The following is a 12,078-nucleotide window of genomic DNA, read 5'->3' on the forward strand; positions in this document are numbered from 1 at the left end:
ACTCTACCCTCCAAGAGAAGGAAGGACTCGAACTAACCACTGCTTCGACCAATAAGCAAGAGCATCTGTGCCCCTTCCACTGGGGGTTACGGTAAACCAGGTCCCATCACATAACGAGCACGTTGGAGAGCCCTGTCCAGGAAGACCCAGAAGTAAACCGACAAGAAAGCAGGGGAGACTGAACACAAGGTAATCGTTTTCCCTATCCTTTAGCAAATCTATCTCCACCAAACCGACAGAGAACCTTCCCTGGAGCACGCCGCTCGGAGCTGTCCAGGACGCTGCGGTGCTGAACCCAGAGTTAACCCAAGCGAGGCATCAACAGATAATGGAGCGAGCGAGGAAGAGGAGAGGGGGCGGGCGGGCGGGTGGAGAGGAAGGCTCCTTACCAGAGTTTTGTTGCCGTTCTTGCTGAGAGGACCTCGGAAAACTCCCTTGATGTTGCGAAAGTGCCCATTGCTGAGGTGCGCGGAGCTGATGACAATGTAATAACACTCCATGGGGCAGCCGCCTCGTGGGCTGCTGCCGCCGCTGCTTCCATGCACCCCGAGGGTGCCCGATCAGCCGGGAAACAAGGCGCTGGGCGTGTGTGTGTGCGCGCGCGTGTATGTATGTGCGTGCGCGTGTAGGGTGGCGGTGCGAGGAAGCGGCGATGGGGTGGCGGCGGGAGTGGGTGGGGAAACCCGGGGGGAAGCGAGCCCCGAGCACACACAAGGCGCGCGCACCAGAGGCATGCACACCGCGCTCCCTCCGGCTGCTCGCTCCAGCTCAGGCGGTGGAAGTAGCGGCAGCCCGGCTCTCCCTTTCCGCAGGGTGGGGAAGAAAGAGCGAGACGGACAGAGACACAGCAAGCAGGCGAGCTTAGCAATGGCCGGAGCCAGCAGGCATTGACCACGGTCTCCCCCCCCCCCCCTTCCCCTCAGAGCTGCTGCTGGAGGAGGAGGAGAGAGAGGAGGAGCAGCTTTAGCATCTCTCTGGCTTTGCCGAAGGAGTCTGAGCTGCTGCCTCGCACAGGCATGGTGCTATTATAGCGCGCAGCCTTGCCGCTCCGCTGCACTGAGCCAATGGCAGGGAGCCACTAGCCGGGGAGCTGTCAGAGGAGTGCATCTGTCACACGCCGCCTTCTCTCCTCCTCCTCCTCCCCCCCCCCCACTCTCCTCCTCAGTTTCCCCCCTCCCCACCCTCACTCTTGGCTCAAGCCCTCCACAGAAGAGGGCAATAACGGACAGAGGAGGAGGAGAAGCGAAGAGGGCGCCCCCGCTCCCCACATCAGCTTCTTGCTGCCGTCGCCCAGGTAAAATATAAGAGAAGGAAGAGAGGGGAGGGGGAGAATTTTTTAAATTTTATTTATTTAGGTAGGCGAGCGAGTGTCCCTGACTGGCTGGTCGAGGGAAGCCTTTCCATCAGCTGCAGCGAATCCCCTTTCCCTAATATGTGACATTCGCAGCTGCTTCCCTCGCTTGGTTGGGGGGGGGGGGAGAATCGTTCCCGACAGCTCCCGATGGGGGAAGCGGATCGACGCCTGCTGTCGGGGGTCAAGGCTGTGGTGGGATCCTGTGGAGGTGGGGGAAGACGGGGCAGCCACTGCCTCGCTGCTTACAAGCGACTCTCTGCTATGCGCGCCAGCTCAGTGGAGCCTCCACCACCAGGGAATGTATATCCGAGACCAAACGCTGCTCCTCTTTCTCTCTGCCTTGTTTGCGGGCTTCCTACTTGCGCTTTGTTGGGATACAGGAAGCAGAGCTAGGGGGACTCCTTGCTGTGGGCCTCCTCCCCTGTAATAGTCCCCCCCTGTACCCTGTCATTGCCTGCCTGCCTGCCGTCGTGAAGCAGTTCCCAAGCGAGGAGCGGCTGGGCTGCCCCGCAGGACCGGATTTTTCAATGTCAGGGGTTGCAACCTTTGGAATCTCGGGGTGTGCATGGGAGAGCAAGAAGCAGGAAAATAAATGCTTCCTTCTGGACGCAGGCTTTTCCTTTCCACCACTGGGGAAACTACATACGGAGGCGATGGGGAAGAATCAAAGGCTTCCAAGGCTTTCCCAGCCTCAGCGCCTCTTCCCTTTCAGGAACAGACCGCGGGACTTGGAGAGAGCCGGCAGCTTTGCCTCTCTTTTGTAGACTCCCCCCTCCCACCTCAAGATTTGATGCCACCGTGGCCACGCCCCCTCCTCCCTCTCTCTCTCTCTCTCTCTCTCTCTCTCTCTCTCTCTCTCTCTCTCCTCGAGCAGGTTAACCCTTGAAGGGCGGCCCCGCAGCAGATCAATACTTCTTCCCGCTGTGCCCGGGTTTTCGGGGGGGGGGGGGTGTGTGCTGCCCTTCCTTGCGAGCACTTCATCTGTCTTTTGGCGCTCCGGTAGCGCGTGCTTTATTGGGTATAAACGGGTCTCATTAGCAGGCACTTAAAGGGATCAATAGCCAGCCAGCGGAAAGCCTGGGGACCATTCCTCCTGCAATGGATTTACAGAGACTTTTATTTCTTCCTCTAACCCGAAGATGGCTTAATTGGTGAAAAAGCAGATTGAGGCGCACGCTCTGCCGGGGGTGCCTCTTAAGACGCAGGCCGAGTGGAGAGGCTTGCTGGGGGCCGCATGCAATTTCTTTTCGGAACTGAACAGGTGCAGAGCAGCACCGCAAGAGTTAAAGGGATCTGTGGCAATAAGAGAGAAAGCTGCTCTTGGAGCTATTAATATAATGGACTTCCAAAAGCCATACCGGGTTTCAAATACTTACCAATTAAGTTGTTGATTTTAAATTTTATCATACTTATTACGCTATTATGCCTGACTCCCAGAGGCTGAGGTGGCTTTAGGCCACCCCAAAAATATTTCAAGGGGCTAAAGGCCTCCCCCCAAAAAAGTTGATAGGCATTGCCATTCAAATAGTGTGTGTGCACTTTGTCATGTGATCGAATATGCAGAGTACCAATTCAAGTTGGTACCCCTGTCTGTAGCCATTCTTAGAACATCTGACATTATAATTCTAAGAAGGTGAATACCACCCACCGCCCCATCTTGGCTAGTCTGGTTTTTTAATTGGGGTCCACACATCGTTTTCTTCCAGAATGAGTGGCAACTGGGTTCCTGTTGTTTTTCTGTAGTCCACACACAATCTAGGTGTGCTGCATATTTTGTGCCCCTGTAAAGCACTTTTTGAGAAACTACGTTTCTCCTCAGTGTGTCCATTTGAAAACAGATACAGGTAATCCCAGAAATGGAGATGTCTCCACAGCTGCCCAAGGATGGTGGCATGTACAAAGGTGGCAACCATCACTTCCTTCTTCATTCACCTGGGGCATGTGCAGGAAAGAAAAGGTGTGGATAACCTAATCAAGGGAAGAGTTTTCAAATATGTACCAGTAGCCACACCCAACCTTGGAATAGAAGGATCTAGAATCAATCTAGCAGCACAGTGTTACTCAAACTTGGGTCTCCAGCTGTTTTTGGACTACAACTCTAATCATCCCTAGCTAGCAGAACCAGTGGTCAGGGATGATGGGAATTGTAGTCCAAAACCAACTGGTGTCCATGTTTGAACAACACTGTAAGCAGCGTGTTGAGGATGAGTGTGAACAATCCTGGGTTGAGAAAAACTACAACTTGTTCCTTAGACTACCAGCCTTCAGATAAACAGATCATGATGGCACACAAGTGGGTTGTGGAGCACAATCATAGAAACGTAGGAATTGTTTAAATAAAATTAATCAATAAAATAGACCTGGAAGGGACTACAAACGGTCCTCTCATTTACCCCCCCCCTGCCAATACATCCAAGTCATGTTTACTCTGAAGTAAGTCCCACTGTCTTCAGTGGGGCCTTCTCTCCAGTAAGAGAGTTGAAGGTTGCAGTTCTAAGATGGATCCTTCCAGAAACGTAATGACACTTTTATTTCATGGCTTTTTTAAAGGCTACAGTCCTCGGCACACTTTCCTGGAAGTAAACTGCACTGAACACAAATACTTCCCAGTAAATATGCATATGGTTGAGCTGTATGATAAGGAGAAAGACAAGACAGCAAGGAGGGCACAGTTTGAACAATAGACAGACAGTCGAAAGAACCACCCAAGCCATTTTATAGAACTTCCGTATGCAGATTTAAAAATATATAATTATGGTATATTAAAAAGTGGAAGCTTTGTTGAAGGGTTAGGGTTTGAGGTGGACACTCCTGGTCTGTAAAAATAACAATCTGACCCCTTCCTCCTAAGAGGTTTGCATTACAGCAGACATAGGGGAAAGTGTCCCTAACGATGATGTTGGACACTCAGACCCATAATCCTTGGCCATTGGCCATGCTGGTTCAGGAGGAGGGGGAGGAAGAGGAGGCGGAGGAGGAGGAGGAGAAGTTGTTTATATCCCACCCTTCTCCCAAAGGAGCCCAGGGTGGCAAACACCAAAGTGATAAAACAATAGGATTTTTTTTAAAATGGACATATTTAAAACATTAAATATCTGCTGGGGTGTTTGATCCTACCAGTATCTGGAGGGCCACAGGTTCCTCCCCCCCCCCCGGTACATTAGAGGCTAAGCTACGGAATGAGCAAAAAGCTCATCAGCTTGCAAGAAGAGTCTTAGGCAATGATTCTTGTCAAACAAATGCTCTGAAGCTAATGGGGGAAAGAGAGTGTATATCAGAATTCAGGAATTTAGCTCATTATGGATAATGACTGCCAGGAGGGATCTTCCTGGCAATATCTCTAGAGCTACATTTCTTTGCTATCCACTTGGGGGAGTCTGGGAATTTTCTAAATAAGGTCCATGTTTACAAAACTGTTTCTCCCCGCTCTGCCCCACATGCACACACATTAGAAAGGAAAGCAAAAGGGGGGGGGAGACTTCTGGCACTGTGAAGATAGATATCTTGTGTTCCTGTAACGGCTGTCTCAGAGGTCATTAACAATAGAGGCCACAGGGCAGAAGGTGGTAGAGCCAGATGGAGGAAGCCCTCTGATCAAAGCTGAACATTTTAAAATTGCACTCATTTCATTGGGGCTTACCCCTAGGTAAGTGTGTAAACTGCAGTCTAAAATGCTGGATGAGTCTGGGAGTGAGTTCTGTTGAAGTTCAGTGGGTCTGACCTCTAAGTAAATATGCTTGATATGATACTGTAAGTTTTTCGATTCACATCCTGTAAAAGTCAGCTGGAAAATGAAGTCATAATAACAGCGGCAGCAGCAACAACAATATTTGTAGCAGTTACAATATGAACTGTGCTTCTAGAAACAATGCCTGGAAGATGAGGAATTCTATAGCATTTAAGGGCTTGCTGCAGATAAGACCTTGTAACTGGGAGGCAATAATGTTGTAAGTCAGAGACCGAAACTGGAATCAAACAATGTATGAATCCCTATCATTCCATTCTACTCGGTGTAGAAAGGAATGATAGGAGCTTCTGTTGTTAGACTGTGACTGTGACTCCCACTAGCCCCAATCACCAGGGATGATGGCCAGGATGGTGAAGAGTTGGAAGGGGTTCTGTGGATCTTCTAGTCCAATCCTGTGCAATGCAGGAATATGCAACTGTCCCATACAGGGATTGAACCTGCAACCTTGGCATTATCAGCACAGCACTCTAACCCACTGAGCAATATCTTGTTCCTCGACAGTGCCCATCGTATCTCAACAAGAATACTATTCCACAGAACAGGGGCAACCACACTAAAAGACCAGCTCCTGTGTTACTGCGTCTGGAGGTCTACAGGTTCCCCATTCCAGATCCTAGACCAGAGAATACAGATTCGGGAACATTTTGACAGCATGAGCTCCCCCACTCTGCTTTTTCCTTAAGCAGGTGGAATGAAATGAAATCCCAAGGCTTAATTTGGGAGGAAAGAAAGAAGCAGTATATCACTGAAAAAAATGCCTTCCAGCCTGCACTTGCTTCTAGCAGCAAAAGATGATGATTGTATCATTTTACATTCTGAAATAAGAACAGCACTTCTAGAAAATGCTGATGGATGTCACTTTCCTGTCAGAATTTGCTATCTTTACCATTTGTATCCTTGATACAGGAGGCAGCGATTTACGATAGGTGCCTTCCACTTATTGGAATGTGCTATCTTCCCCAGCTCCCATCTTGAAGCGGGGAAAGTATTTTGACAGGTGCCACTCACTCACCTATCCGAATCTGCAAACTGTTGCACCTGGGATGTAAGCCGCAAAGGCAGCAAATTGGGAAGGGCAAGACACTTGTCAGAATTTGCTCCTTGTGGTTACAGAAGCCCAAGTTTTGACTTGCAGAGTGTGACACAGAAATGGAGGCACCAAAATGAAACCGGCAAGCTTATTAAGCAAACTCTGGGTGTGGAGGCCTACCAATCTCCACCAATATTTGAGAGAATTAATAACAGCCCTCTAAAGGTCCCACCCTATGACACCCCCATCTTCTGCTGTGTATTAGAACATGGCAGCAAAGTTTTTCCTTGATATGAACATTTAAGTAGCATGTGCTTTTTGGTGAGATAAACTGCCCGTGGCAACCTTTAAAAAATTGATTCACTTACAGACAAGATCTGTAGTGTACCTGTACAGGGCCTAGTTTAGTGCAGGTAACTGTCCACTAAGGCACAGCAGATTTATTACTGATGTTTTAAGCCTGTATACTATTTGTACCCCTTTAGACTGTGGGTGGGAGGTTACTCGATCAAACTCTTCCTCACACAATTGTTTCCCTTAATTTTTTTTAAGCATTCCCCCTCCCCCAATGAAGTGGCATTCAGTCATATAATACCACAATCATGGTACAAAGCACACAGGTTTACCGCCTCAAAGCTAACTAGGCCTCATGTATTTATTCTACTTACATTCCACCCTTTTTTCCACAGAACTTAGTGACAACTATAGGTCTCCCTGCTGTTTTATCCTAACAGCTCTACGAAGCAGGTTAGGCTGAATACATTAAACCTGGACTGTTAAGTCCAGTCAAAGACAACTATGGGGTTGTGGTGCTCATCTTGCTTTTCAGGCAGAGGGAGTTGGCATTTGTCTACAGGCAGTTTTCCAGGTCATGTGGCCAGCATGACTAAACTGCTTCTGGTGCAACGGAACACCATGACAAAAACTAGAGTGCACGGAAACGCCGTTTACCTTCCCGCCGGAGTGGTACCTATTTATCTACTTGCACTGTCATGCTTTTGAACTCCTAGGTTGGCAGGAGCTGGGACAGAGCAATGGGAGCTCACTCTGTTATGGGGATTCGAACCACCGACCTTCCGAATCAACAAGCCCAAGAGGCTCAGTGGTTTAGACCACAGCGCCACCGGTGTCCCTGCTGAATACACAGGCCTCTACTGAAGCCCTTCCACTAAGCATGCATTGGTAGTAATTCTGCCTGCATTGTGGTGAGGTTCCCCTGGTCCCAGAATAATGTGAGCATAGGAATGCTATGTGCCTCTCTCTGAAATGAGTGGTGCTTAAAAGTGCTAAACATTTGGCTGGATTTGAAAGCTTCAGTCCATATTTTTTATGCCCATCTAACATGGGTTATTTTGACAATCCAAATTATGATGATAACTGGGGCTGTGTCACACCGCTGCTGACTGTCTTTCCCAGGAGCTATATTTATTTATCAGCAACAGTTTCAGCAATAGCTTGCTTTTGTGTTTCCTCCCCATTTCCCATAACATTCAGAATCTGATTAGGTGGACCAAGGTGCTGGTGTCAGCTGACAGTGCAGCATGTTAGACTCCAAAGACAAACTTGAAGTTCTCTATCAGGCAAATCAACACAGCTGGAACTAGTTTATAGAGACGACAAAGTATTAACAGAGGGAAATGGCTTGGGAAATAAGATATACTGGGATGGCTCTGATTTCAGTAGTCCCAAGAAGTTTTCAGTGGTGTAAGTAGGGGGTTGGGTGGTGCTGTGGGTTAAATCACAAAGCCTAGGACTTGCCGATCAGAAGGTTGGCGGTTCGAATCACCGTGACGGGGTGAGCTCCCATTGCTCAGTCCCTGCTCCTGCCAACCTAGCAGTTCGAAAGCACGTCAAAGTGCAAGTAGATAAATAGGTACCGCTCCGGCGGGAAGGTAAATGGCGTTTCTGTGCACTGCTCTGGTTCACCAGAAGCGGCTTAGTCCTGTGGCCACATGACCCGGAAGCTGTACGCCGGCTCCCTTGGCCAATAAAGCGAGATGAGCGCCGCAACCCCAGAGTCAGCCATGACTGGACCTAATGGTCAGGGGTCCCTTTACCTTTACTTAAGTAGGGGGTTAATCTTCATGCCAGTACAGTCATCTCAATCTACAGAGAGAGAGAGAGAGAGAGAGAGAGAGAGAGGGGGGGGAGATGCTTTAAAAAGAAGAGTCATGTCACAGGTGCTTGGATTCCAGTCAAGAAAGAGAAAAAGAAAGACACATGCAACCTCCCCAGAATGTTGTGAATTCAATAAGTTTACCTGAGTGTGCTAGCATACCAAAAACCTTTAACGAAAAGCAAAGCACAATAACATACGCTCAATTCTCACCTGGTAATAGATCACAGTTCACCCAAGTCTACACTGCTGGCTGATCCTTTCATTATAGTTCCTTTGGAAAAATCCCTCTGGTTTTGCCGTGTTTTGATGTATGGATCTGCTTTGTTTTCTCAGATACAATGGACAAACATCGAATTCCGGTTGAGAATGAACAAGGAGCTTGAGTGATTCCCCTGGCTTCTCCTCTCTTTCTCACACCTCTGTGGAAGAATGCTTTATTTCCTCAAACCATCATTACTGGCTTGCGGTAACCACAGGTGGGCTTTTTCACTGGTGGCAACAGTGTTGTAGAATGCCCTCCCTGTTGAAATGTGATAGGCTCTAGCTGTATGGATATTCCAGCAACTCCTGAAGACACAGCTGTCTAGGCAAGCATTCCATTGAACTTGAACTTCCTGACTGAATTGCTTGCATTGCTCTTTTAACTGCTTTTATTTTTATTCTTTTTAATTGCCTTGTTGTATGGTAAATTCTAGTTATGTATATTTTTTAAAGGTTTTGATGGAATTGTTTCCATCATGTATTTTAATTATGTATGGATTTTATAATTGATTTTATACTTGTAAACCACTTGGAGATTATTTTGCCATATATGTCGCAGAGGAATTTGTTGATATCTGGGAGCTGATTCAACTTAGACCTGCCTTTTAATTCCCACAGTCATTATACCTCTCACTTTCTGCATTGCTTTATTTTACTTTGTTCGGGAATGACAAAGGTTTTACTTTTGTGGAACAGCACACACAATGCATTCCATCTTGTCTTCTTCAGCAAAAGGAAGCTCATTGTTTCCAGTAGAAGATAAAGCACTGGCATTAAGTTGTTATTTTTGTCCTACATGAATAATTTTATTGTACGAGCAACCCTATAGGGGCTCCCATTATAAGGTAGAATCCACTTTCCCAGAGAAGCTAATAGAGAAGCTCCTGTTGATTTTAATGGCCCCAGGTTGTAATGATGGCAACCATTACAGCCAATCCTAAAATAGATTTATTTTTCCACCTAACCTCTTGCTAAATGTTGCCCCCACTGTGAAATCTGAAATGTCACCACAGTGACACACTTTTATTCTTGCCACAAAATGGTCTTCACTTGACATTAGAAGAGCTGGTCAAGGATCCTGGAGAGGTTGACACTTGCCCTCTGGAAGTTCTAAGAAATGGAATGGGTGGCCGAGTTATTTCTTAAGAATAGATTTTCTCGTCTTTTTTGATGTGCACTTAGCTGCAAAATTTGAGAGTGTTTCCAAGAATCCCCTCCCACCTGCAAGTTACAGCATAGCAACAGTGGCCTACAGCCAGATAAAGTTAGCTTTTTGCTTAAGTCCTATCAGAAACAAAGGTGCCAAGTTGTCTGGGGCCCACCACACCAAATGCCCATCTCCAGGCATGTATTATGGCCTGCCAGGTAGCTTCAGTCACCACTGACTAATGTCATCACTGACATTATATCATCAACTATTTGGGAGATGGATTTCTTCCTCCCTTCCAAATTATTGGTCAGCAGGATTCCCGCTTATTTTACAGGGCTATGTAACTAACTAACACAGTTAGTTCTGAGCCAAAATATGTTGTTTCCAGGAACTTCTGATACCTGCTTTCTTTTTTTAATAAAGAAACACTTTGGTGATCTAGAATCAGGTGTTCTCTATACCGGTACAAAATAATTATAGGCACAGTTCAGGGCCTAAGTATATCAGGGCTTGCTCTAAGTGTTGGGTGATTTCTACAGTGGAATTTCAAGTCACAACCCCATTGTTCCTGCTGAAAGGACACAAGGTCACCACTTTTCTAAAGCCAGTGGATGGATGCATGATGAAGGCCACCTTGGGTTCTTTGACCAACAAAAATGAGACAATGCAAGTCAACCTCAGGTGTACAGTCATCAGCTACAGTAAAATCAAGGGGTGAACATGCATGTTGTGAATCAGTCTCATCAAGCACATCCTATATGTACACACCACTTGAGCTCCTTTCACATTTTACATGCATAGGGCTTTCAGATGTGACCAGTGGAGAAGAGTTGGGTCTCTGGCCTCACCTGTAATGTCATGTTCCCTGCCAGTGTTTTGGGCTGCTGTTGCTGTGAGCTCCTCCAGAAGTAGGCTAAGGTTGTCTATATTTGTAAACCATCCATAAATGCACATAGCCTCCGTTGTGCCTAGTCTTCCAAACACAAATCCTGGGTGAGTGCTTGCAATCCCTGAAATCTTGCGCACCACTCAGGGGAGATTAGGCTGGTTGGTGTGGAGCATCACCTTTCCTTGGGTGTGGTCAACTTGCCCATTCCCAGTTTTCAATCTTTCTCCCAGCTACCTCTGGGAGATCTTTGTGGCTAGTCCCACAGCCGCAATCAAATTCTGCGGCGGTTCCAAAATATGCAAAGGATGATATGATTTGCAAATTTCCAGAGCCTGCCAGACCCCTGGAAATAACTGTCTTTAACATCTCGCAAACACCTCTATCCTTGCAGTCTTTGAGAGATGCTTGTGGGAGCATAAAACAATGTGCAAATTGCACTCGTTGATGCTTATTGTGTATGCATAGGCACATCTGTCACTTTATATGTGACAGATATAAAGCTCAATATTCTGCAGCGTTAATATTTAATAAAAATTCTCCTTTTAGATGAATAATCCAAGCATAATTTAGCACACACAAGGCTTCAGTAAGAATGTTAATCATTGTCTTTAACCATTTACATAGCATAATTTGTAAGATGACAAGACTAACAAATATATTTCTATCTTTCATCCTCCGGGTGCTTTCCAGATGTAACTTAGCGATCCAGGTCAAGCTAATCTAGGATGCTGAATCCAAGAAGAGCCATTCATATGTTGACCCTGAACACAGCTGTTATTCCCAGTGGTGCTGAAGTTTTGCTGTAACTTGTTTGAAGGGAGAGATTCTTGGAGGCTTCAATTACTATTATCACCTTAAACAAAAACAAGGAAGAAAGGAAAATGAAAAACTTTAAATCATCCTTGTACAGGTCACAGGAAGAATTATAAAATCCCTCTCTGACACCATTATGCTTTATCATCCCACCGCCCTCCATGGTTCACTAATATAATCCTCAAGACAAAAATAACTGATGTAAACTGGGAAATGACAGTGATAATAGGTCTGAAAGTAAGTATATTACTCTTGAAAGTTTCAATAAAACAGTGATCTTGACAGAAGAAAAGCAGACAGATTACCGCTGATTAAAATCCAACATTTCTAATACTGTATTCAAAAAGTAATTAATATACTTTGGGGCTCCCCCCCCCTGCCCCTGATTTAAAGGCTATATAATAAAGGAGAGGGAAAATGAAACACAACCAGTGTTTCCCCATCACATCAGTCATTCTGACAATGTGGCTGAGCTGGAAATCAAGAAAAATTGTGGCCGTTTATATCAGCGTACTGAGCTTAGCACAATAGGACTTTTTATTATTACAAAAAGAGAGAGAAATCACATGAAATAGCATTATCGAGCTCAATTTCCTGACTCAGGGAGCCTGCCAATATAAGTGTCTGTGCCCAAATGGTTAAACTGCCAAAAAACGAAGGGAATATTAATAAGTACTTTTACAGTGCAATCCTATGCGTGTCCATTCAGAAGTA

General features: G+C 46.3%; 2 protein-coding genes across 3 annotated transcripts in view; both read right to left on the reverse strand.

Moving 5' to 3' along the window:
- The window catches only part of ZNF804A (zinc finger protein 804A), a 209,391-nt gene extending 208,435 nt beyond the window's left edge, over window positions 1-956 (reverse strand). Inside the window, exon 1 of the mRNA XM_079976232.1 lies at window positions 390-956. Coding sequence (XP_079832358.1) covers window positions 390-500 — 111 coding nt within the window. The 5' untranslated portion in view covers window positions 501-956. The remainder of the gene's footprint in view (window positions 1-389) is intronic.
- LOC307218622 (uncharacterized protein) overlaps window positions 1-12,078 on the reverse strand; it is a 487,058-nt gene that overhangs the window by 174,196 nt on the left and 300,784 nt on the right. The gene's annotated exons all lie outside the window — the stretch shown is intronic.

The sequence above is a fragment of the Podarcis cretensis genome (assembly GCF_951804945.1).
Source record: "Podarcis cretensis genome assembly, chromosome: 1".
In the NCBI taxonomy this organism is placed as follows: Eukaryota; Metazoa; Chordata; class Lepidosauria; order Squamata; family Lacertidae; genus Podarcis; species Podarcis cretensis.